Here is a 24859-nt window from a genome sequence, read left to right on the forward strand (position 1 = left end):
AAAGACAAACAGTGGGCCCTCTATATCCCAGGTTCTACATCACAGATTCAACCAACCACACACTGGAAATAGATCTGTACTCTTCTCATCACATAGGATATATGGGATACAACTCTTTACAAGCTTACACTGTAGTAAGTATTAGAGAACCTAGAAATGATTCAAAGCTTACAGGAGAATTGCATTCATCATGTATAAATACCACTTTCTATATGGGACTTGAACATCAAATGATCTGGGCAAGCTTGGATGGTCCTAGAACCAATTCCCTACAGATAGTGGAAAACAACTATAAATACAATGTTAACACTTTATGGAATTTGGCATCTTGATGGGTGATAAGTAATTAAGACTCTGAAGAGAAAGTGAGAAGTAAAAAGTGGCTGACGTGTAGTTTACTCCTTTGAAAATCTCAGTAGTGAGGACAAGAAAGATGATCAAGAAAGCTTCATAGAAAAAAATATGATTTGAGAAGTGAGGAAGGCCAGGCAGTGGTGGCGCACGCCTTTAATCCCAGTACTCGGAAGGCAGAGGCAGGTGGATCTCTGTGAGTTCGAGTCCAGTCTGGTCTATAAAGCGAGTTCCAGGAAAGGTGCAAAGCTACAAAGAGAAACCCTGTCTCGAAAAAACAAAAAACAAAAAACAAAAAAAAAAAAAGAAGAAAAGAAAAAAAAGAGAGAAGTGAAGATGAGAAAAAGCATGCCTAGAAGACTGAGATGAGTAGTCAGTGGAGAAGACAACAAAACACACAAAGAGGATGTGGAATAAACTCTACAGCAAGGCCCCTCATAGTAGGACTTTATACCCAGTGACAGAGATGGGCACTAGTGAATCTACATATGAGGCTTAACACCACCTTTCAGGGGGAAGAATTGATTACCTGTAGTTTTATTTCTTGTTCTTTTTCCTTTATTTGAATAGCATGTTTGGCTTGAGCAATGGGAGTCTCCCACATACAATCCGACAGAAGGGAAAATAAGCGTTCAACAACCTGGTGTTTTGAAAGGAAAGAAAGATAAAATTTATAAAGAGAAATGTTACATATTTTTATGAGCTATTATATACTGTAATAGTCAATGGCACATGAAGATTGATTATACTAATATCTAACAGCTACTTCCGATGGTTCTATCTGGAAGACTTCTAATTTTACAAGATCATCAGCTCACTACAAAACGGCTTGTTTTTATGTTTCCTTTCTAGATGGAGACATCTGTTTTGGTTTATTGTCTCACGCACTAAGAAACTCCAGACTGTCCTTTCCTTTGGACTCACATGTATTTTCTACTCCTCTATTTCTTACACCCCACAATGTTTTCTTCCCCTTCCTTAAGAACGAAGGCTAAAGAAAGCAATCTTAGTAGAAGCAGAGACTACACTTCTATGTACAGTCTCTATGTAAAGACACATTTACAACTAAAGAGATTGTAGTGACTCTCAGTTTGGGGTGAATCACACTGCAGATTTGAAAAGCATTTTCCACCAATTTAAAAATATACAAACCTGGGCCATTTGATCATCTTCTACTCCCGATTCACATGCTGGTAGCACAGCCTCAAGGACATGAAGTGCAAGGAGCCTTGTTCTTAAGTTACCAACGAGAGGAATGCCTGGGGGAGGGCAGCAGACCAGTCTTCCTGTTATCAAAGTAACTGGTACCCAGAGTTAAAATTAACTTCACATAAAAATTTTTTTCCTAAGGCTACAAAGTAAATGAAACAGACCTGTTAAAATAGACTTTAACCTATTATCACATTAATTCTGGACCCAATCTATGCCTGTTAGTATATATACGTACTTCATGTACATGTTTCAATTTATGTCTTTATTGAACAAGCACTACAACCACATGTTTTAGAGGTAGCGTATGTATTTCATATACATTAATCCTAAATTCAGAGTCTGAATTATAACTCAGTTTAAGGAGGAAACAGAGGCTCAGAGACTTTAATAATTTAACCAAAACTCCATACTTCAGTAGAAGTGGAATTTTTTAAAAGTCTGTGAGCATCTGAAGCCTAAGCATATGCTCTCATCCCTTTGCTCTAATCCATTTCCATTTTCAGAGCTTGGTAAGGGTTTTTGTTTGTTTGTTTTTTTGTTGTTGCTGTTGTTTCTTTGTGGGGGGAGGTGGTTTTGAGACAGGGTTTCTCAGTGTAACAGCCCTAACTGTCCAAGACCTTGCTTTGTAGACCAGGCTGGCCTCAAACTCACAGAGATCTGCCTGCCTCTGCCTCCTGAGTGCTGGGATTAAAGGCGTGTGCCACCACTGCCTGGTGACTGTTTTTGGCTTTTAAGATTTCATACATGTACATATTATATGTTTATCACAGTTACCCTTCAATGCACAGTAAATAGTTTGTATTTTTCTAAAGTTAGAAAAGATACAGACAAAATTTTGGTGCATAAATATGTACTCTTCTTATAGACATGACTATTAGTATCAAGTGAAAATAATTGAGTATCTTTTACTTTATGCTTTAAAAACATGATATAAACTTTACTTCATTAAATGAAGCTCTAAGTTATACTAGTTTGATAAACATTGCTGAAGCATATTGAGAATGTAAACATATATAATATAGAATCTATAACATGGAATACTATATTATGATTCTGCATGTTTCAAACACATTACGGAGGGATAATGAAAAAAGTTCTAGAAATGGATGGAAATGCTTAATGCATTGAACTGTATATGTATATTTAAATGGTCAAATTTTAATTTTTGTTATATATACTTTATCAAAAATAAGACCAGACTAGCAAATGGCTATCAGTAACAGGTATAAATAAGATTACCAGACTTCTAGGCTGGAACCAGGAATTAATCTTACACAGAACTGTCAGGACACCACAAAAACAGAAGTCACAATCAAAGCAACTGAAATCACATTATGATAGAGGGACAGACAAATTCAGCTCTGCTCTGACAATGTAAAATGAGGTCAAACTTGTAGCAAATTATATACTATATACATCTCTATTTATTTTTAGCACATTTTATAATATGAATAAATAGGGCCAAGTTCTCTAGATTAAATCTTAATTTCTCCAGCACCATTTAGCATTACTAATTCTTTACCAATTGTTATCCTCAAAATTGATATTTTCTATCAATCAAATAAATAATCAAAAGTCAAAGAAGAAAAGTCTTGAAATCACGATCAGGTGTCCAGTGTTGTTAAAATTCTAGCATTATCTTAATAAAGGCAACAAACATACCTGATGAGCACTTCTGAGATGCTATGTTTAGAAGTACCTCTGTCCATTTGGGGGAAGCCATTTTTGATTGAATTGCTTTTGAAGACACAACTCTTCGAAGAAAAACTAAAAAATCCCCTAGATGGAGTTCAGCTGCATGTTGTTTCCTAAGAGCAGCTGAAAAATGAAGAGATAAATTTACATTTTTAACTGAAAGGCAACAAAATATAGCTTACCTTATCCAGCTTACACTTCAATTACATTAAGCACAAATCTAATTCACAGTCTAGGTTTTCAATAAACTGCTAATTTTTGAAAACTAGAGAATGAAGAAAGGTAAAAATTGAAGTGTACCCTGATGAAATGTCTTTTATATGTGTGTAGGAGAAGAGTAAGCATAGTAGAATGTGTATGTGACAGTTACTCTTCATTATCAACTTGACAGGTTTTGGAATCACCTAGGAGATGCACCTCAGGTGTTTCCAGAAGTTTAACTGAGGAGAGAAGACCCACCCTGAGTGTGGGCAGCAGCCATCCCAGAAGCTGAGCCTCGATCCCACCGCCCCCTGCTTCCTGTACTTGTCATGTGACTTCCACATTCCTGCTTTCTCACACTCCATACCTTTTCACTCTCAAACCAGAACTCAAAATAAATCTCTCCTACCTGAAAAGTTGCTTCTTATTGGGTATCTGGACACTAATACCTAGTATAATATACAAGTACTTATTTTATCCATTTTTTTTTAAATTGCTATTTCAAAAAGCAATGTATAGTCAGTCAAGTGTAGAATTCCAGTATATAGTGTTTTGGGGAAGATGGTCTGTAAACCTCTAAAAGTGTATCAACAAGTGTATATTTACGTGTTTGACTAGGAAGAAAGTTCGTAACTTTTATTACACCTTCAAAAACAGAAAAACTATGATTCTTGCTCTGATGCCCAATATCTAAGTATCACATTTCTAAGAGATCTTATGGTGAGTTGGCTCAGTGAGTAGGAGATTTGTTTGTTCCCAGGGACCCGCCTAATAGCAGGACCTTAGTTTGTTCCCAGGGACCCTCATGGTAGAAGGAGAGAACTGACTCCCCCAAGTTGTCCTGACCGCTACACTCATGAAAGCTCTCCCCTTACCTGACAGCAAAATGAATAAATAAATTTAAAATTAAAACACACACACACACACACACACAGAAAGAGAGAGAGAGAGAGAGAGAGAGAGAAGAGAGAGAGAGAGAGAGAGAGAGAGAGATTATGTTTTCAGATCCTAAAACAAAACAAAACAAACCACATTCTAGAACTGAGCACATCCAGCTAAGGGTCCAATTATCTTAGGGCTTTATAGGCTAAAAAGTAACTCTAACTTTTCTTAGATATTTCTTCTGAGCTTCTTGCACTGTACAGTATCCACTTACAGGTTTGATTCTGTCACGACTCTGAATCAATGACAACAGAGACAACACTTTATCATTTTGCATCTGTTTGGTATTTTTTCTTTATCCCCTCCCCACTTAAGTCAGCAATATTAATATGATCTAAATGCCATTTCATTTCAAATATTATCTATTAAACTATTATATATTAACAACCACTAAACCTTCATTATGTGCCATATAATGTTCTGTGCTTACATATAGCAAGTTCTTTGGTCCTCACCACAATCTTCACAAGCTGGCTGTGTAATCACCCCTATTTTACAGATGACAGGACTGGAGAAAGAACGCTGAAGAGCTCGCTCTCCTCTGTCTGTCCACCTAACCCAAAGGGACTTTTAAAGGCTCCTAGAGCTACTCTAAGAATGACACATGGTAACTCACAATCTTTTCAGAATAATGACCAATTTTAGACCTTTACTCCAGGAATAAAGAGGGCAGCAGTTCTACTGCTTCAGGCATAAATTCTACTGGAAATAACTACCTTAGCTGCATAGTCCATGAAAAAAAAAAAAAAAGAAAGCCACTGCTCTCTGTTCCTGAAGTTCCTGTTGCTGTAGCTTCTGTGATATCATGGACTTAATATGGTACTGTGAGTCAAATAAAACCTTCCTCCCCTGAGTTGCTTTTGCCAAGATATTTTACAACTGGAAAGAAACTAAAAACCATGTTCACTATAAAACAAATGTTGTATCAGCAAGCAAAATTTATACTGGCCAAGTGTAAGAAAGTATGTGTTTAGTTTAGTTCTGGTTATAACCCAGTTGCCGACTTATCAAAGCCCCTACTCTCAGGGAACCATTCACATCAGGACTGTGGTTAGAGATCTGTTAGAATTAAATAACTCAGAAAGCACCTTAGCCTCTCCCCAGGTAGCCTGGAGAAGTCGGTCACCTAAAATCTACATCCCTAGAGCCAAGCTGAGCAGTAGTGTCAAGCAGCAGCAGAGTGAACACAGCAGAGGAAGCTCAGTCAGAAGTTCATCTAAATCACATGTATGTGCAGAGAAAGGGTTGCAAACAACCTTTGTAAAAATCCTTCCTATCTTAACAGAAAGAAGCCGATCATCTTATCATATGCACACTATGGAGAATCAACAAGTATCTGTATGTAATAAGAAAAGAAAAAAGCTTATACTACCTCTGAAATCTTTCTTTTCAGTTTCTCCACTGGAGTCAACTTTTTTTTCTTCTTCTTCACCTTCTTCTTCTCCAAAGGAGGCCATAAATAGTACACCAGTTTGGGACAACAAATTCTTCAACTGACTACAGAGTAGATCCAACAAGGACTGAACCACTTTGGGACTCAGCTTATCAGCATAGGTTCTATGTGAAATGAAAGGAAAAATTAAGTAACAAGAATACAAAAAGGGATAAATACTGTAGAAAAAAACAGGCCTCGTGTAGTTCTTCTAAGACCTTGTAATACTTACCCTGTAGTGATGGCTAGAATCTGGAGCAACCTTGTACTGGCCACTTTCAAAGCTGTGCTAAGCTGGGAAACACCAGTCTTTGGCAACAATTGCAGGGGCTGTCCTAACATGGTGTCTGTGCCACATAACTGTGACAATACATTCAGCAGACCAGTGGAGATTGCCAATGAAACATCCACTGGCTGATAATGAACGCTGAGGGCAAAAACTGTAACCAAAAGAAGACGTTGCTGGGCTTCTAAAAAAAAATCAAAAACAAAAATAGAAAGACAGTTGAGAATCTCTTTGAAATAAATAAACTTCTTTGAAACTAAAATAAGCTTCTCCAAACCATAAATAATAATATAAAGAACTATTCAATTTTCAAGTATTTTGCTCTTGTTTGTCAGTTGGTCTACTAGTGATAAACATAAAATAGAGTCAATTCTCTGCCATAACCTCAAGCTAAAATGGACATCTTTCATCTTTGTTTGCAGAAAGTTACTCACCAATATGATGCTTATTTGCTTGAAGGGCCCTCTCTAGAGTAGCAGACAACTGTTGATAAATCTTGTGGACAGCCACCTGGATTTCAATCTGAATATTTCTTTTAGCTGCTCTGATCCCATCCTAAATTACACAGTTACTTTTAAAATCAGCAATGATAATACCATTTTGGAAAAAAAAAAAAGTAACAACATTTTAGCCCTCAGTCTATGCTAGGGCCCTCTGGTAATAATCATTCACTAAATTACAGCATATGAAAGGTTTATAACAAAACTAGTCTAAAATGATAGGTAGTTGATTCTGTGTAGTACTCCTTCTTTCCAAAGCAACTTTGCCTATCTAAATAAAGACATAAAATTAACAGTTTACAAGTGCCAGGTAAGGTGGTGCCCACCTTTGATCCCAGCACTTGGGAGACAGAGGCATGCAGATCTATGTGAGTTTGAGGCCAGCATGGTACACAGTGAGTTTCAGGACAGCTAGGTCTATGTAGAGGGATCCTGTTGCAAAAAAAACAAAAACAAAAAAACAAAAAAACAGAGCAAAGCAAAAAGTTTATAAAATGAAAAAAAGAAACAGGAAGAATAATCAAGTCTAAGATAAAAAGTATTAAAATCCATATTCCCAAATTCCAACTCCTATCTAGCTCTATCCTATCTGGTTATAGATTAATAAAGCTGAGTCAACAAAGAATCCAAAAGCACAACAGTATGATTGCTTACCTAATCCTAACTGTAATATAACTTACAAACCTATCGAGACAATGACAGATCTTAAGTAATTTAAAAGCTTTTAGAGTTTTAACCTTGGTCATATACATTACCAAGTGCCACATCATCCAGCTGGCTATGTAAAAAGATAAAGAACTGAACACAGAACAAGGTGTTGCTCACACATGTCACTTACTTGATAGTGATGCAATCGGCCACTCTCTCCTTTGGCTCCTGTGTGTCCAACAGTGCCTAAACCAAAACACCCTGCTAGAAACTGCAGCCTCACAGATGTGAGCAGATTGGATGACTGAAAGCCTGAACTTGACCTGCTTCCTGTCAGCAAGATGCTACCCTTCTCCTCCATGCCAGACAACAGAGTGAGGATCTGGTGAAGTGCCTCCAAACGAAGCTTGAAAGAAAAACATTTGAGAGTCTGTCACTAAACTTAAACATAAAGAATTCTGTATAGCACAGGTAATATGTTATCTAGGACAAAGAAAGTCTGACATTTTCTAGGAATCTGTTAAGATAAATATATTTTGTTATTATTGTTTATTAAATCAAGATACATCTAAGCCTCTTTAAGATATTGTAATATAAAAGTCGTCACATATACAATGGGAAGAGTAGGTTTAGGTAGGTTGGTACTGAGGACTGAACTCAGGATTTAAAGTGCTCCAATGCTAAATAATATACCCCAGTTTTTAAAGTAGTAAATGTAGAATTTGGAGCCAAGATATCAAAGCCATACTCTTCTGCACCGTGTGTGTTCTTAGGAAAGTCAATGAACTTCATGAGTCGCATTTTCTTCAAGTGCAAAATGAGACTCAACAGTTCAGTATCTAACCTACTCAAAGAGCTACTATTAAGCAAACAAGAGAGAAGAGGTCAAAACTACATAGTTTTATAAGTACAAGTAGTAAGATTATGTAGAATGAATACTCTTTAGCTTCAGAATCTGAAGTACTTCTCCATGGTTTGTCCAAGGCTCACTTGAGTTTCTGATTCTACCTTCTTTACACACTATTGAACCACCCATTGCTCAGCCTATCCTTCTTTGAAAAAAAAAAAAAAACATGAGTTACTACTTAAAGTGGTTTTAGATTTACAGAAAGTTACAAAGACAGTGTTTACGTGAAGCAGTGATCTCAACAGTAATGATCATGATCATAAAAATCAAAGTACTGATTGATGATCAACTCTGAAAAAGGCTGAAGATGCTTTGTATCCAGCAACATCAACTCCTCAGTCAAGATTAATTCTTTGTTTAACTGAGTTTTAAGACTTATTCTACTTTATGTGTATGTATGTTTGCCCGAGTGTATGTATGTACACCTTGTGCATTCTGGTGCCCAAACAGTCCATAAGAGGAAATCAAATCCCTTGAAGTGGAGTTACAGGCAGTTTTAGAACCACCTAAGTTGAGTAGTGGAAAGAGAACTTGAGTCTCTGCAGCATGTGCTCTTTCTTAATTACTATGCCATCTCTCTAGTTCCCAATTAGATCAGGCCAGCCAGAGCTATATGGAGAGACTCTATCTCTAGAATAAGGGAGGAGTGAAGAGGGAGAAAAGAACAACAAAAGACTAGATCTCAATTTTAGATTTAATTCCCACAGTAATGACTACTACAGTAAAGATGAGCAAAATTTGGACTAAAAAAAAATCAACCTCAGGACCAGGAAAATGGTCCAGTGGGCAAGACTGTTTGCTCTGCAAGAATGATAAACTGAGTTTTAGTCCCCTAGCACTCATACAAAAAGCAGGGTCTGTGGATCTGTAACCCCAACATTGGAGATCAGAAACAATGACTCCGAAGAGCTCACTGGCCAGCTAGTCTAGCCAAACAGAGGTTCAGAGCAATAAAGCAGAGAGTAATTGTGGTGGTTTGAATAAAAATGGCCTCTAGAGGCTCTCTGTTCCTGAACTCACTCCGTAGCCCAGGCGGGCCTTGAACTCACAGAGATCCGCCTGCCTCTGCCTCCCGAGTGGGGGGATTAAAGGTGTATGCCACCACTGCCCAGCAATATCTGACATCTTGTTCTGGCCTCCACATATGCATGCCGGGATCATGCACTCACACACAAATCCATCTCATTAGTGTACAAATTTTCTTTCAACTTTGATAATTGATACCAAAAATTGTTTTAAAAGAAATTTCTTTAGAATTTCTCAGTATATGTTTGATTTGCATATCTATTTTATATACCTACAGTCAGGACTGAGTAAAAGTTTCTCAGGTTGAACAAAAGAGGGGGGGATCATGAATATAATTGTTCAAGAAGCCCTGAACTAAGACTGCATTAATCTGAAATAGTATACAGTCTTCATTTTTCACGATCATGACAATTTGGAAGTACTCTTTGTATACCTTAAGAGATGTTCCTAAATTTGGATTTGCCCCCTGTGCCCCCAACACATACTTCTCATCATTAGACTAGAACCAGGGATTTGAGGAAGACAGCCAGAAAGTTCAGTAATCTCATATTATAGTAAGGATACATCATGTCCACATGACTAATGACTAATAATATTAATCATGATTGCTTTAAACTTCTATATGCCAGATTTCTAATATCACTCTTCTTTTCTCCTTCCCATACTCTGTTAGAAACAAGTCACTAAGTCCAGCCCACTAACAAGGGGAAAGGATTTAATTTCTATTGGAGGGAGAAATATCAAAGAATCTGTGGACATGTTAAAACAATCATTAATAAACCTTTGAGGGTTACTCTGTGACTATGCAAAATCCTGGGTGTCCTAGTTCTCTCATGAAAGTTTCTATTCATCAGTGAGTATTTGGTAGTTTGAATGTAACTGGCCCCCATAATCTCATAGGGAATGGCCCTATTTGGAGGTGTGGCATTGTTGGAGTGGGTGTCATCTTGTAGAAAGTGTGTCACACCTACACTGTGTGGGTGGGCTTTCAGCTCTCATATATGCATAAGCCATGCCCTTAAGACAAACCACTTCTTGTTGCCTGCAAGTCAAGATGTAGGACACTCAGCTCCTTCTCCAGCACCATGTCTGCCTGCATGCCACCAGGTTGCACTATGATGATAATGGACTAAACCTCTGAAAATGTAAGCCACCCCAATGAAATGTTTTTCCTTTATAAGAGTTGCTGTGGTCATGGTGTCTCTTCACAGCAACAGAAACCCTAACTAAGACAGGGTTCTTACTGAAGCAATCATTATTGTGGAGATTTAATCACTAGTTTTTTGTTCTTGCTTTCTTTTCTTTTCTTTTTCTTTTACTTTTGTGATAGGGTTTCTCCTATGCAGCTCTAGCCAACCTGGTACTAATTATATAGCCTAAACCAGCCTCAAATTCACAGTAATCATGGTGCCACCCCCTAGTGCAGGGTTAAATGGTACAGAACACAGGCTGTGAGAGGCAGCCAATTCAACCTCCTTTCTAGGAGAGGGAGGACTTACGACTATTTTGTTCTGAGGTAAAAACTTTAAAATGAATGGGGGGCGGGGTTAAGGGGGAAGACTAGGGAGCTGGAGGGAGGAGAGGGGGATCTGTGGTTGGTATGTAAAATGAATAGAAAATTTCTTAATGATTTAAAAAAAAGAAAAAACTTTAAAATGTTCTTTTTATCTGATTCAAATAATGTCATGCTGCTTTCAATAAGAAAAGGACGTCAAATTTCTTAAGTGTACATAGTGCATTGTGGTTACTCTTTCTATGCACCCTATTCTACCTCCCTCTCACTCACATTAACTCAATCTCCTCCACACCTGTCCCGTTCCCATATTTGTTATTTTTAGTTTTGTTTTGTGACCTATTTATTTTAACCAGGGGCATCTGTGTGAACATGATATTGGGACTGATGATTGGAGCCTGGGTATAAAGACCAATGAGCACCCAACTGAAGCAATGACTCCTCCTTCCCACAAATCAGCCAGTGGGAGACAGTTCAGCGGGGAGGGGTCCCCTAAGCCCCTCCTCTATTCATGCACGCTTATTAATGGGCCAAGTCTTGTGTAGAACCAGTGTAATCATTGCAGTTGTTGAGATTCACGACGGCAATGGCTATTCATTGCCCAGAAATGGCATTTTGCAGCCATTCTGTCTTCCAGTTCTTACATTCTTTTTTTTTTTTTTTGGTTTTTCGAGACAGGGTTTCCCTGTGTAGCTTTGTGCCTTTTCCTGGAACTCACTTGGTAGCCCAGGCTGGCCTCAAACTCAGAGATCCGCCTGCCTCTGCCTCCCGAGTGCTGGGATTAAAGGTGTGCGCCGCCGCCCGGCTCAGTTCTTACATTCTTTCTAACCCCTCTTCTCAAACACTCCCTGAGCCTTGGAGAGGATGGAAATGTCTTCTATAGGGTTGAGCACCTGATTGTCATTGATTGATTGACTGATTGATTTTGATTTCTCGAGACAGGGTTTCTCTATGAAACAGTCCTGGCTGTCCTGGACCTCACTGTGTAGACCAAGCTCTCAAACTCAGAGATTCACCTGCCTCTGCCTCTTGACTGCTGGGATTAAAGGCTTGCACCAACACTGCCTGGCAATTTACTCTTAATACCTTTGACAGCAATGAGTCTCTATTGTTACTGGAATTTTGGTATCCCTTTGTGGTTGCTGAATGATACTGGGGAAACTGGGTCTCCTCTTGAAGTCCTTACTCTCACTAATAAGAGAATTTAAGAATAAACTCAAATGGAAGCTCAAAAAAGAAAAAAGAAAAGTATGTTAAAAGCTCAAGTCGGGGCTAAGGAGACAGTTCAGAGGGTAAATAGCTTACCACACAAGCACAAAGACCTGAGTTTGGACCCCCAGCACCCATATAAAAGCTAGGCCTGACGGCATATGTCTGTAATCCCAGGGTTGGGGGCGGAAGTGAGGCACAGAGTCTAGCCAAAACAGTAAGCTCCAGATTCAGAAGGGGCCTTGTCTCAGAAAAATAATAACAAAGTTGGACCAGCAAGATGGCTCAGCAGATAAAGGTGCTTGCTGCCAAGACTGGGAGCCAGAGTTCAAGCCCCAGAACTCACACAGAAGGAGAGAACTGACTCCAGCAAGGTGTCCTAGGAGCCCTGTGGCACATGTAACATAGAGGAGGACACCCAATTTGACCTCTAGACTGCACACATCTACATGCTTCGCATCACATCACCACACACACACACACACACACACACACACACACACACACACACACACACGGCAGGGGGAGGGGAGGCAGATATGAAAGAGAAGAAAGGCAAAGTTTTTCCACAGAATTACATTTTCAGTGGTTCACTTTTGGCTTCCCGAATCTCTTACGAGGAGTAAATATCAACAACTTACTTCTGCCCTTAGTTGTTGCTGCTCCATTGCAATGATGGAGGCCTGGGGACTTGTAGACATACTTTCTTCGGGCTCCTTAAAACCTGGGGCATTCCCCACATCTCCACTCACAAAACTTACAACATTTTCAATCAATGTGTGCACTCCCAAAGACTTGGTAAGGTCAAAGTCAGACTCAAAGGAGTAAGAGGAGTTGTACAACCAATCTCTGGTATGTTTCAGGCGAGTCCAAGAGTCACTCAGAGATTCCAACTGACTATGCATAGGACCTACATGAAAATGGGGGAAAAATCATACATCAGCAGCAATCAAGTAGAGAAGAGAACACATTCTCAAACTAGATGAGGGCTGAGTGCTACTATCATACCAAGTGGTGAGAAATGGGTACTAATGTTTGAATACATGCATGCATTAAATGAATCTGGGCAAATGTTTTGGTAAAAAATAGTATAAAATAAAAACAAAAAAATAGAGCAATGTAAGAAAATAAAGAGGAAGCCTCATTGATGTATCAGTGTCTATGTAAGCGCTTTAGCAACACGCTACCAGAAGAAAATAAATGCATAAGCTGCTCTCAAAAATGCTTAACCAGAAAGGCTCTGCAGTATCACACCACACCATTACTCATGAGCAACAACAAATGGGCCACTTAGACTCTACTGGTAAATCCCACTGAAAAAAGGATTTCATCTAACTTAACATCAGCCTACACATCTGCAGTGACCCATTAGCAAAAGTGAATGTACAAGGGCAAGTAAACTTATAAAAAGGAGACATAAATATCACTTGGGGGTTTCACTAACATAAGGAGCTCTCTCACTACCTATCATGTGCATATTTACCTCAGGTTGTAAAGCTCCTACAGAAAGTAAGCAAAGTTTCACAAACAAGAACACACAAGAACACGTGATATCTATTATAAAATAGTAACTATACAAAATTATCAGTGGTACTGCATAACTAAGGATTATTAGCTTGCTGGTGAGTATTTTTAAGTTAAACCTTTAAACATCAAACTCTAAAATGTTAGAATACAAGAACCTAAATCATACCAAATTTATCTTTAAATAAAATATATTCATGTCCTACTTATATACCTTGTCTTTAAACATTCTCAGGGAGCTAATTACAATTTTTGGTTCACAATAAACATTCTTGTCATTGTCCTATGCATGGCCTGCTTTTGTATTTATATATTTATAATATTTTTTTCTTTTTTTTTTTATGAACACTTCACGAATTTGCGTGTCATCCTTGCGCAGGGGCCATGCTAATCTTCTCTGTATCGTTCCAATTTTTTAGTATATGTGCTGCCGAAGCGAGCACTATTTATAATATTTTTAATATTAATATAAAACTGACAAAAACTGGTATCAATTTGTTTTTCCAACCCATCTTTTACTATCTCCTTCTATCTAAATTTTTATTAGTCTCAAGTCTAGGCTTCTTATTCTCTTCTTTTACTGTTATTGAATTTTGTCTTACATGCACTCTAAACACGGATAATGTACTTTGCATGTGTATGTTGCTGGATGCTCATGAATATAAAAGCCCAAAGACTGAGGGTGTCTTCCTGGATTATTCTCCACGTTGTGGCAGAGTCTTACATTAAACCTACTGCTCAATGTTTTGGCTAGTTAGCTATCCAGCTTCCTCTAGAAATTCCCCTCTCTCTGCCTTTCTTGAACTGTTACAGGTAGACTGCCAAACCTAGCTTGCCCTGAGGTGGGTCCTGGCGACTCAGACTCCAGTCCTGAAACTTGCACTGCAAGCACTCCACTGAGTTATCCACATGGCCCCAATTTTAGCCATTTTTTACTTTCTAAAAGAAGTATTATTTATGTAATCATTTTAGATATATTCTTTTCATGCAATATAATACTGCCAACATTAATCCAAATTACTATACGTAGCCATGACTCATTGTTTGGCTGCTATACGATATCCTATCATATAAGCATACCAACTTTGTATATTAGGAATTCATTTTAAGGTACACAACAAAATACATATAAAAAAAACTGTACTTGTTAAATTATACCAGACAGAAAAGTTTGGAAAGATTACTACTTACACAATAATGGCCACAGAAGAACATACTCTAATATAATACTTAGCATATAGTCTTGTTTTTTTTTACTATTACATTGATGCCAGTTAAATCTCAGGGCTTTAAGATTAGACATGGAAATTCATAATAGGGAACTAAAATTATGAACTATTAAATATCCTAGTAAAAATTATTCATACAGCAAAGAGTAGATGGTTTAAGTACCTTTTATATTTTCATCAAATATTCTTTTTCCAATAGCTTCTATGTGTGTGGGGGCGGGTATGCGATATACATGGAGGAGTGAGTGGAGGCTAGCATATATCATGGCCCATAAATGGAGGTCGGAAGGCAACCTTGGATGTCTGTCCTTGCCTTCGACTTTGTTTTGATAGGATATCTTGTTGTCTGCTACTATGTATGCCAGATTAGATGGCCCAGAGCTTCAAGGTATTGGCCTGTCTTTTCTTCCTTCTTGCCATAAAGTGCTAGGATTATAAGCACACAGGTACTTCAGCTTTATGTGGGTTCCAGGAATCTGGTCTCGGTTCTTCACAAGCACTTTATCCATGAGCCATTTCCAAAGCCCAAGAGTTCTTTATAATAAAAGCTCCAGGACTGGAGATGAAGCTCCACAGCAGAAAGCTTGCCTAGCATGACAGGAAAGTCTTGGGCTCCATCTCCAATACAGAGGGGAAATCTTTTTTTTTTTTTTTTTTTTCCCCAGTTTTATGGAGATGAAAAATAACAATATGAAAAAATTTCCAAATCGTATATATAGCTTTCATATGATATAGAAAAAAGTAAATTTCACGGATATATAATGTATTAAGTTAAAATATTTTTTTTAAATAAAGCAGAAACTTAAAGACACCCGTTTCTCATTTTCTTAAGCACTTCTAACTGAGGGGCTGTATATGGCCTTAACCAATAAATGTCAGTTTTTAGTTCCTCTGCAGTGGGCTTGTTTTACTTAATAGCAAAATTTCAAAATAAAGGAGTCTTTGTCTCTTAGCACATGTAAGCTACTTTTCAGAACAAGTCCCTAATTTCCACTGTCCAGTGTCAGAACCACAGAAATGAAAGACATTTTAAGGACTATCTAGTTCAGTTTCCTCACTGAGGAATCAGAAGCTCAGACAGATGGATCTGCCAATTATTCACAGTGATTCCTTAATTCTGTGTGAAGTAGCTTTATAAATTCCTGTTATTTAATGACTCAAAATTCACAGATCCATGGAAATTTCAATTGCTTGGTTAAATATATAAAGGCTCAACCACTAATCTAGCTACAGTGAACTGCCTTTATATACAGAAGAACATTCCATGGAATTACTGGCCATTCCATGGAATTACTGGCCATGCCCAAACTAAATCCTTTCAGAAAGCAGGAGTCTGCAGACTTTTCTTATTATGTGTCACACAGTAAACAGTCCAGTGGTCCATAAGGTCTCTGGCACAATTGCTCAATTCTGCTACTGTAATCAGAAAACAGTCCATAAACAAATGAGTATGGCTGTGTTCCAATTTTCAAAAATGGTGAAAGTTCATACTTGGCCTACTAGTTACAGTGTGAAAAATCTTAAAGGACAAAATTATTGGGTACTTGATTCAAATAAACACCTTATGAATAAAACATACAAACAGGAAAGATACCATACCAAAGCACTGCAGGGGCATGGTGCGCACCTTTAATTCCAGTACTCAGGAGGAAGAGACAGGAGGATCTCTGTGAGTTCAAGGCCAGCCTGGGCTACATAATGTGTTCCGGGCCAGCAACACAGTGAGACTATGCTTCAAAGAACAAACAACACAACAAGAAAACAATAACTGGGATAAATAAAATAATTACCACCGAAATAGTTAGTCTGACATAAAAAATACTTCAGAGCCCCAAAATTTAAACATAGAAAAATGAGAGACAGAATTTTACTTTGTTAAACAAACAATTAAGTTTGGGTTGTTCTGTATTGTCTGATCTCAAATAGTAAATCCCATATCTGAAGAACATATTAAAGGCTTCTACACTGTAACTGAGATGAAGCCTAATGCTTACTACTAACTCAGAGGTGACAACTAAAGAAACAGTTCAGCAAGACATTGAGACTGTTTACTTGTCCTTACAACTCTGGTTCGTAAATGGAATTTTCAAAATGAACATGGCAGAGCTGCAATACATACTTTATAAACCATAAAATATGTAGGCAAGCTAAAGGGGGAAAAAATTTAAACATGCCATCATGTACTTGCTTGAAGCTCTTCTTTTTTCTGGGGCTCAACTGGCCAAAAAGGAGTAAATACGCTACCACATGAGAATCAGAAGACAAAAGGAAAAATTTGATACAGGAGATAACATTTACATTCTTTATGTAACTTGAAATGCACAGATAAAACAGCATTTCACCCACATATGCTACACCATGAAACATGCATTGATCAATGTTTCCAGCATTACTTTAGCAAGAAAATATTAACAACATATAGAAAGGCCTGAGAGAAGGGAACTAAACTGTACTTTAACCAATAAAGTTGAACTAGTAAGGCTTCTGATAGTGCTTCTTTAATTGTTTTGAGATCCTACCACTTTCACTATAACAGCCTCAGCTCACATAGGAAATTTCTATCAAGCATTGGCAAAAGGTATTATCTTCCTGTGAATACTTGGCTCAATCTGCACAATTATGGCAAATCTTTTAAGTATTTCTCAAAATACAAAAATTGTCAATATAATTTGGTAAATTCTGTTGCAAATTTGATAAACTTATGAATAAATAAGTTCATATTTGTGAAGGGCTTAAAGTAATGTCTGGTGATAGTGAGCAGTTTATCAGCTTCTGAATATAAATTTCACTTTGTCACTGAGGAAACAACTTGCTTCATCTGTTTCTTTTTAACAAAATTCATAGGTTATGTTTAAGTTTAGAATTGAGCTTTTTTTGTTGTTCTCTGGCTGAGTCTTGCTATGGTACCCATGCTGTCTGCCACTGTCCTGGCCTAGAATTCACATGGCTGTCTCTAAAAGGATGAACAAGGCGCTCTGGCTAAAGGTTGTAAGTCCCCATTGCTATGCACCTTCCACATTTACTTTCTTAGATCACAGTGAAACTTTAGCCAGAATTAAGGGTTTTAAAAAGAACAATCATGTTTATTATCATGAAACTTAATATCTCTTATACCAAATACTAATTGAAAAACAGATGATAAACCCTTTCAAGGAGCTATTTTTAGAGACATTGAGCATATATATACACATTTAATGTTAACCAACAAGGTTGATTATTATTATTATTATTATTATTATTATTACTCCCCTGTTCCTCTTATCTGACTTTCAGAAAGTCAGGACCACTGAGACCAATAAATGGAAAAGCTATTCAAGAGAAAAATTTTTTATTTCCTCCTCAAATACTGGAAATGAATAAATATGCATATAAAAGAATCCTCTTTGGCTACACATGTGTTTATTCACCATACTACAAGTAACAGTTTCACAACAAACAGTTTGGTCCAAACAGTTCTCATACTTGGCAAGTTCAACTGACCAAGAGAAGATATGCATATTAAAGTTATGGCATCTGGTTCATGTTGACAGTAAGAAATACAGTGGCTTACTATACCACCATTTAGAAGCAAAACAAAATATACACTTCCTCCAGTGTGATCCAAGGGAAATCACCTAAATAGCTAAGATTTGTAAAATTTTACTAACAAGTATTAAATGTATTTTTAATTGAAGATTTATTTGATTTCAAATTATGTCTATTGGGGGGGCGGTCTGCGCACACGAATACTAATGATTATTTTTTCTTTTTGGTTTTTTGAGATGAAGCTTGTCTACATAGCTTCACTCCTGACACTAGTGATCTTGAAAGCAGGGGGGCATGTGATCCCCTGGAATCAGAGTTAGAGGTTGTCAACAACCTGATATGGGTGATAACTGGACTCCAGACCTCTACAAGAGCAGTATGTGCTCTAAATCACTAAGCTATCTCTCCAGACCCTCTTAAATGTACTTTCAGTATTTCTGAAGAAAGGCAACTATTACAGTAAATAAAATAAAATTTACAAAATATGCATCTTGATTGTGTATTAAATCTAGGATACTGAGACTGAAAAGTAACTGTTGTATTTTCTAGTCACTTGTCCCTAGGAGTAAAATCAAAAGCAAATTTGTTCCCTGGGAACATTAAAACAGAAAAATTAACACAATAAATTGGTACCACATTAAGTGATATAAAATTTTAAATAACCACTCTGCCTCCCTATTATAATTTCCCAAATGAGTAGTTATAAAAATTTCCATGAGGCTTTATAACTGAGGTTAAAGTAAGTTCATGTGTATCTCTTGCTTGTCGTATTAAAGCATTTAAACACCTTTTAATTATAAATGTTTGTTACCTCACCTCACTTGGCTTTCACAGGTATCCTTACGTGATATGCTTCTGATTAGCCATTTGTTAAAGTTTTAATAACTCTCAATACTTTTTGCACTTCTACTGATTATTATGTTTCATGTTTTAATTATTTGATATATGCCTCAATGTAAAATTATCATATAGAATTGTTGGGTTTAAACACTAAATTAAGATTTGTCATTTGGTAAAATCTCAGTTATAACCCTTTTTTATTTTTAGGTCAAATATGTAAATTGGACCCTCTAGTAGGTTATGAAATGTCAGATAAAATTTAAATTTGATTAATAAATAAGTAATATGTTAATTGCTTATTGATATTTTTAACTTTTCACATATTAGTTTAATCACTTTATTCTAAGGCATGGAAGCATTGTCAGAAATGTAGCCTTCCATTAATCTGACACTTTATTCAACTGTAAATCTGATTATTCTACTCTTAAAATTTCTTACCAGTTCAATGACATAACTTTGATCTTTAATTTCAGTGTATATTGTGTTTATTATAGAAAAAAAAAAAATCAAAGGATTACCTGAAAAAAAAATTTTCCATGAGGGTCTCTATGTGATTTCCTTATTTAAAAAAAAAAAGTTAAATTCCAACAAGTCAATAAGGAAGTGCTAGTACTACCTTGAGATTTTTAAGGAAGATAATTTGTCCATAAATGAAATTAAGATTAATGGCTTAATTTATATCTATTTAGAGCTAAAGCTATAGGAAATCTACATGTACTTTCAATAGGCAACAATTCTACATTTTAAGATGTTGATTCCCAATTAAAATATGGGCTACTCTGAATTCGAAGGTAAACATGGTACTTTGCTTTATTTAAAAGATACTGCTTTGTTTCACCCTGGTATGATTAGGAGAGATTAAATATCAAATGTGTATCTCCAAGAGCATTAAAAAATTTTGTAAGAAAAAAGAAAAGACTACTGCTTACAAATACAGCTATGATAAAATATTAGCAAGCTCTCAGACTCTAGGTTAGCTCTCCTCTGCTCCTCAGCAAGTCTGCAGGTGCTCACTCTCTTGCAGCAGTAAGCACTTAATGCTTTAGCGTTCTTACCACCACTCCAGAGTGCTGAGATTACAGGCATGGCCGCCATGCTCAGCCTGTAATGTTAACAGCCATGATGTTAACATGTAACATCAAACTAGTCACCTGAGCTAAACAAGCTAGAAAAGTAAGTTATACTCCAAAAACTTGATTGTTAAAGTATTTTAAAATAGAATGTATATTGCACATTATATTAATATCCTATAGTTTCTTTTATATCACAAATAACTTATACTTTTTTTTAAAGAAGCCTAGAACCTTTGATACATAATTTCAAGATCTTTCAATAAAGAAAGTATCAGATCTGGGCCTTAATAGTCCTAATACTGTAGCAAATTTTAGTCTATATGAGTAAAAATGTTTCTTCTTCCAAGTATATATACAAAATTATTTTTCATCACATGACCTATGGTGTTTCTTTTTCATGTTCCTTATCTTCTCTTGTTTGTGGGGGTTTTGTTTGGTTTTGGTTCTTTTTATATATGGACAGAAGCCTAAAACACCAAGAAAGGGTTTCACTTTGAAGAACAGAAGACTGAATATCACAAAAACAAATTTTCTTCACAAGCTTTTAGAAAACAGCCACCAGTAGAAATTCTTAACATTTTATATTTTTATAAAACTATCATATACATGGTTTTAAATGAAAGTGTTAGTTAATAAGAGAAGACTAATATTTAAGAGTGTTTTCAGTTGCTCTTGGACTTATACTACCTAAAGTCACTGCTCTTTTCCTCCATTTGCAAATGTGTTAACAGACATTCATTAAGATAGAGATACTCAGAAAAGACTCCTGGTAATATATAAAATTGTTCCTCAAAGAAAAATTGTTTATTACATGCCATATAATAAAAGAACAAAAGGGGGAAGCAACCTAGAAACTTTCTATTTGAAGATGTATGCATGTGTATCGGGTAATTTCGTTAGTGAGTCAGAGCACAGAAAACTATATATATATATTCTCCCAAAAAAGACAGGCAATGTTTCTGGAATTCTATATTTTTAAAATATGCTTTCTTTAACAAAGCACAAGAAAAAAAATCATACAGAACCAATTATTAACTCATGCTTGACCAGATTTTAAATGTATATGCATTTTGGAGAAAATTATCTTCCTTTTAATTTTTCTCATAAAATACTTCTGAATTGCTTTTGACAATGATATCCCAGTAACAATCAGTTCTAAATATATCAGACAGAAAAACAGCTACTTAATTTAATCTGGTATTTAGTATTTTCTTAAGATTTACCTCTTTTTCTATGAGATGACGCCAAATCCAAATCAACATTTCGTCGGCCACTCTATTACCAAAAAATAGAAAAAAGGAAAAAACAAGGTTAGCTGTGAAAAGTTTCTTTTACTAACATTAAAGCATTAAGATAAAAGGTTAACAGTCACAGCACTGTCCTATTATTTTCACCAGTAGTCCGACCAGCAACAACACACCACTGAAAACAACTATAGGAGAGCACACGCACACAACTTCACAGACACTAACTCAAGCAAAAAGCACGTGTAGTAATTATAACAGAAGAGCAGTTCTCTTTGCTGCTACCTTTTTTTCATCCTTACTTTCATTTTCTAGTTATGGCATGACCATAATATTTTAAATGCCTAAAACCACTGCGATAGTGTCCTGTTTCCCCAAATTAATACTCTTTCCTCTGTCTTTGTTTTCCTTTCTTTTCCATCTCTGCACTAGCCTTGACTGACAGATATACTAACAAAAAGTTACACAGTTCTAAGCATCTACTGGCTAAAATACTTTTTTTAAGGTTTTTTTTTTTTTTTAAATCTGTTAAAATAGAGAAATCTCAAATGGAACTGCAGACAGTTTAATGGGGTAATAAATGCTTTCAGGAAAAATAGAAGTCTACTCTGTGTGTATCAGGTAGTAGAGGGTATAAACTGTCTACTCTCAACTGTCCATATGGACAAGTAATCACACATAAACCATACAGAACTTAAGTACATGCATTTAATATTATGACAATTTCAATTGTACTTTGAGGTGTTTCACACAAACAAAAGAATGAGTGTCAGATAAGACTATGGAAGAAACTAATGAATGGGCTGTTTGGTAAATACTATAGAAAGCCTTCACCTATTACACATATAAACACCTACGAATGCTCCATGTGTAAGTAAACATATTTTGTCTTATCTGTCCATACATACACATTAACAGAAACCTCATCCAACCAGGGTCATAAAGACATTACTATGCTATGAAATGTTTTCATGCATATGCCATTGCTCAAAGAAGAAATTAATCTCATCTCAAACCTAGAAATAGCTATTTCTCTTTAACTGAGTTGTTTTAATCTTTTAGACACTCTGAGTTGCACAATACTTCTTCCTGTTTGGTGGCTTCTCTCGACTCAGAATATTCCTAGTGGTGCATAAATCTTACTCAGGGCCTCTATCTTACTGTCTCATCTCTTTTTCAGTGTTTGTTCATTCATGTAGATTATTCTTTTGAAAAGTATTTGCTTTTTTTGTGTGTTTGTTTGTTTGTTTGTTTTTGTGTTTTCTCTGTGTTGCCCTGGCCATCCTGGAACTCACTCCATAGACTACGTTGGCCTTGAACTCAGAGACTTGTGCTGCCACCAATGCCAGCAAGTATTTGCTTTTTTATATGCTAAATCCTTTTAGTTCTGAAGGAGCTAGGTAATAGCTTTAAGAATATAATACAAAATGTTGATGATAATTACAGTCTGCATTCAAATGATTAAATGAATGTCAATCAAATGTCAATAGGTTTTGGTATTTTTTTGTTCACTAAGACAGAGTAGATAATTCACTATAAAATATATCTTACAAAAGAAGGCTCAAACCTAGTTACCTTTATTTGAAAAAAAATTATATTTCATTCACTAACAATCCAGAGGCACTGCTAGACATCAAATATAAGAATAATGGGTTACCACCTACTAAGACAGAGTACAAGAGAAGAAGGTTAGGAGAAGATGAATTCATTGTTGCATAGGCTAAGACTGATGCAGACTACCTCATCCAGTGAACTATGCAAGAGTCAAACATATGAATCAGCACCTTAGGAAGAAGGCAGGGCTGAAGATCAAAATAATTAGCAGATAGGAGGTAAATATTTATATAAATATAGCTATATTATTTCTACTACAAATCTTTCAAGTTTGTATATGCCTAAATCAAATATAAATTACTCTAACCAAAGCCTCATATATCATAGCTTGAAAGCAAACTTCCTTCTTTAGATATACTTACCAGTGCATTACCCTCTTCATCTGATTCAGGCTGAGACAAATCAGATTCACTCCTGGATTTGATCAGTCTGTAACTTGGACTTGCGTGAACTAGCCGGCTCTCAGCAGTGAGACTTTCACTCCTGTCTCGCGTGCACAAAGAAAAAGTTTTTGATTGGGGACTGTTAGTGAACATAAAACTGAATGGAACTAGCAGCACAGAGCTCATGTACAGTGAGTGAGATGTCATTACTTCTGCCCACAGAAAGCCTGGCTTACATAAAGCATAAACCCTCTAGAATTACATCAAGTGTTTTTATAGCACTTAATTAAATTACAGAGGAATACAAGTACTTTTTGGATGTTTGTTAATTGTGGTTGTTTATATGTATGGAAAACTTGCTCCTCATGGAACCAGAAATTCACATTGCAGGCTGAACCAGCACTACTTATTTTAAATTCACCCTAGTCAACTTGTATTTTTTCTTCTGTCTTTGACATTTCAGAACAGAAACTCATTGCAAGAAATACCTAAGGAAAGAGAACAACATTTTCAGTTTCCAGTCAGGCCCACCTGGTCATAAGTCCACTGCCTTCAGAGGCACTCACAGAAGGCTGCTGCAACTGCCCTTCTTCCCTTCGCTTCTGAAGCTCATCAATCACAGGACTTACTCCTAATATCAGGAGCGCACAGCGGTGGATCACAGAGTTGCAGGCAGCAGTGTACACATCCTGCCCCTCAGGAAGGTCTGTGCTGACCCTTCGCTCCTGCTGAGACTGGGGAGGTGGGTCATCAGCTCGGGCCCCAGACCCTGCCCCACTGCTCATTCTATCTCGGTCTCGACTACGAGCTACTTCTCGGGCTGAGAGGAAACACTGAAAGATTTCTGTAACGTGCAACACAAAAACAAGGTCTTAACACATGGGGAGAGAAGAGCAAAAAAAAAAATAACAATGAAAACAGTCAAAAAGTTTGAACCAAAACTTACTGAAACGGGGAAAAAATCAGTTTTTAGACAATAAATACAGTTTGTAACAAAGTTATATCAAAATGTCATACTTTTCATAAAAATTGCAATAGAAAACATTTCTATACGTTAGAATTTGGATTTGGCTGGTTCTACCTTGAAAGAGTTAGGGTTGTGACATCTTAAAACATGTCAAATTGGTATACTGACTATTTAGGTGTGACTTTGGAAAGGACTATTTGGCCTGTCTTTTCCTCTATGAAGCAAGTCCAGTAGACTCTTTTGGGAGGAGACATCTTCACAGATGTCTTCACAAGAGCAGAAAATAGCCTCAATCACCAAAAACTGGCAACCAGACTGCTAGATCAGACCAAGCAAACTTTCTAAAGTAACCTCAGCTCCCACACCTCCCCTGCTTCCTGCAGTTCTTTATAACATCTGTGGAGTTTCCCTACTCTAGCTATCCACTTGTCATTTCTTAAATTAATTGTTCTTTATTAACAAAATATAAAAGCATCAAGCTTTAGTCATTTCTTTTGGAATTCATTTTCTTGTGAGGATTCGTATTGACACATAAAAC

The 24859-nt window shown here is 36.6% G+C and overlaps 1 protein-coding gene and 1 non-coding gene across 15 annotated transcripts in view; both read right to left on the reverse strand.

Moving 5' to 3' along the window:
• Positions 1 to 24859, reverse strand: part of Herc1 (HECT and RLD domain containing E3 ubiquitin protein ligase family member 1) — a 161501-nt gene that overhangs the window by 67530 nt on the left and 69112 nt on the right. For 8 of the 14 annotated variants that reach the window (XM_037207386.1, XM_037207385.1, XM_037207384.1 and 5 more), the window contains 12 exons: positions 23886 to 24225; positions 23334 to 23454; positions 21337 to 21388; positions 16850 to 16915; positions 12564 to 12832; positions 7458 to 7673; positions 6554 to 6674; positions 6066 to 6303; positions 5774 to 5958; positions 3226 to 3381; positions 1504 to 1652; positions 881 to 991 (listed from right to left, as the gene is read on the reverse strand). In XM_037207386.1, coding sequence (XP_037063281.1) covers positions 881 to 991; positions 1504 to 1652; positions 3226 to 3381; positions 5774 to 5958; positions 6066 to 6303; positions 6554 to 6674; positions 7458 to 7673; positions 12564 to 12832; positions 16850 to 16915; positions 21337 to 21388; positions 23334 to 23454; positions 23886 to 24225 — 2024 coding nt within the window. The remainder of the gene's footprint in view (positions 1 to 880; positions 992 to 1503; positions 1653 to 3225; positions 3382 to 5773; positions 5959 to 6065; positions 6304 to 6553; positions 6675 to 7457; positions 7674 to 12563; positions 12833 to 16849; positions 16916 to 21336; positions 21389 to 23333; positions 23455 to 23885; positions 24226 to 24859) is intronic. The other 6 variants (XM_028866236.2, XM_028866205.2, XM_028866277.2 and 3 more) reach the window with 4 other exon arrangements.
• On the reverse strand, positions 13781 to 13889 carry LOC114692075. The gene has a single exon (XR_003734330.1). It is a non-coding gene; the product is annotated as a U6 spliceosomal RNA (small nuclear RNA).

This window comes from Peromyscus leucopus, chromosome 7, assembly GCF_004664715.2.
Source record: "Peromyscus leucopus breed LL Stock chromosome 7, UCI_PerLeu_2.1, whole genome shotgun sequence".
NCBI classification, from domain to species: domain Eukaryota; kingdom Metazoa; phylum Chordata; class Mammalia; order Rodentia; family Cricetidae; genus Peromyscus; species Peromyscus leucopus.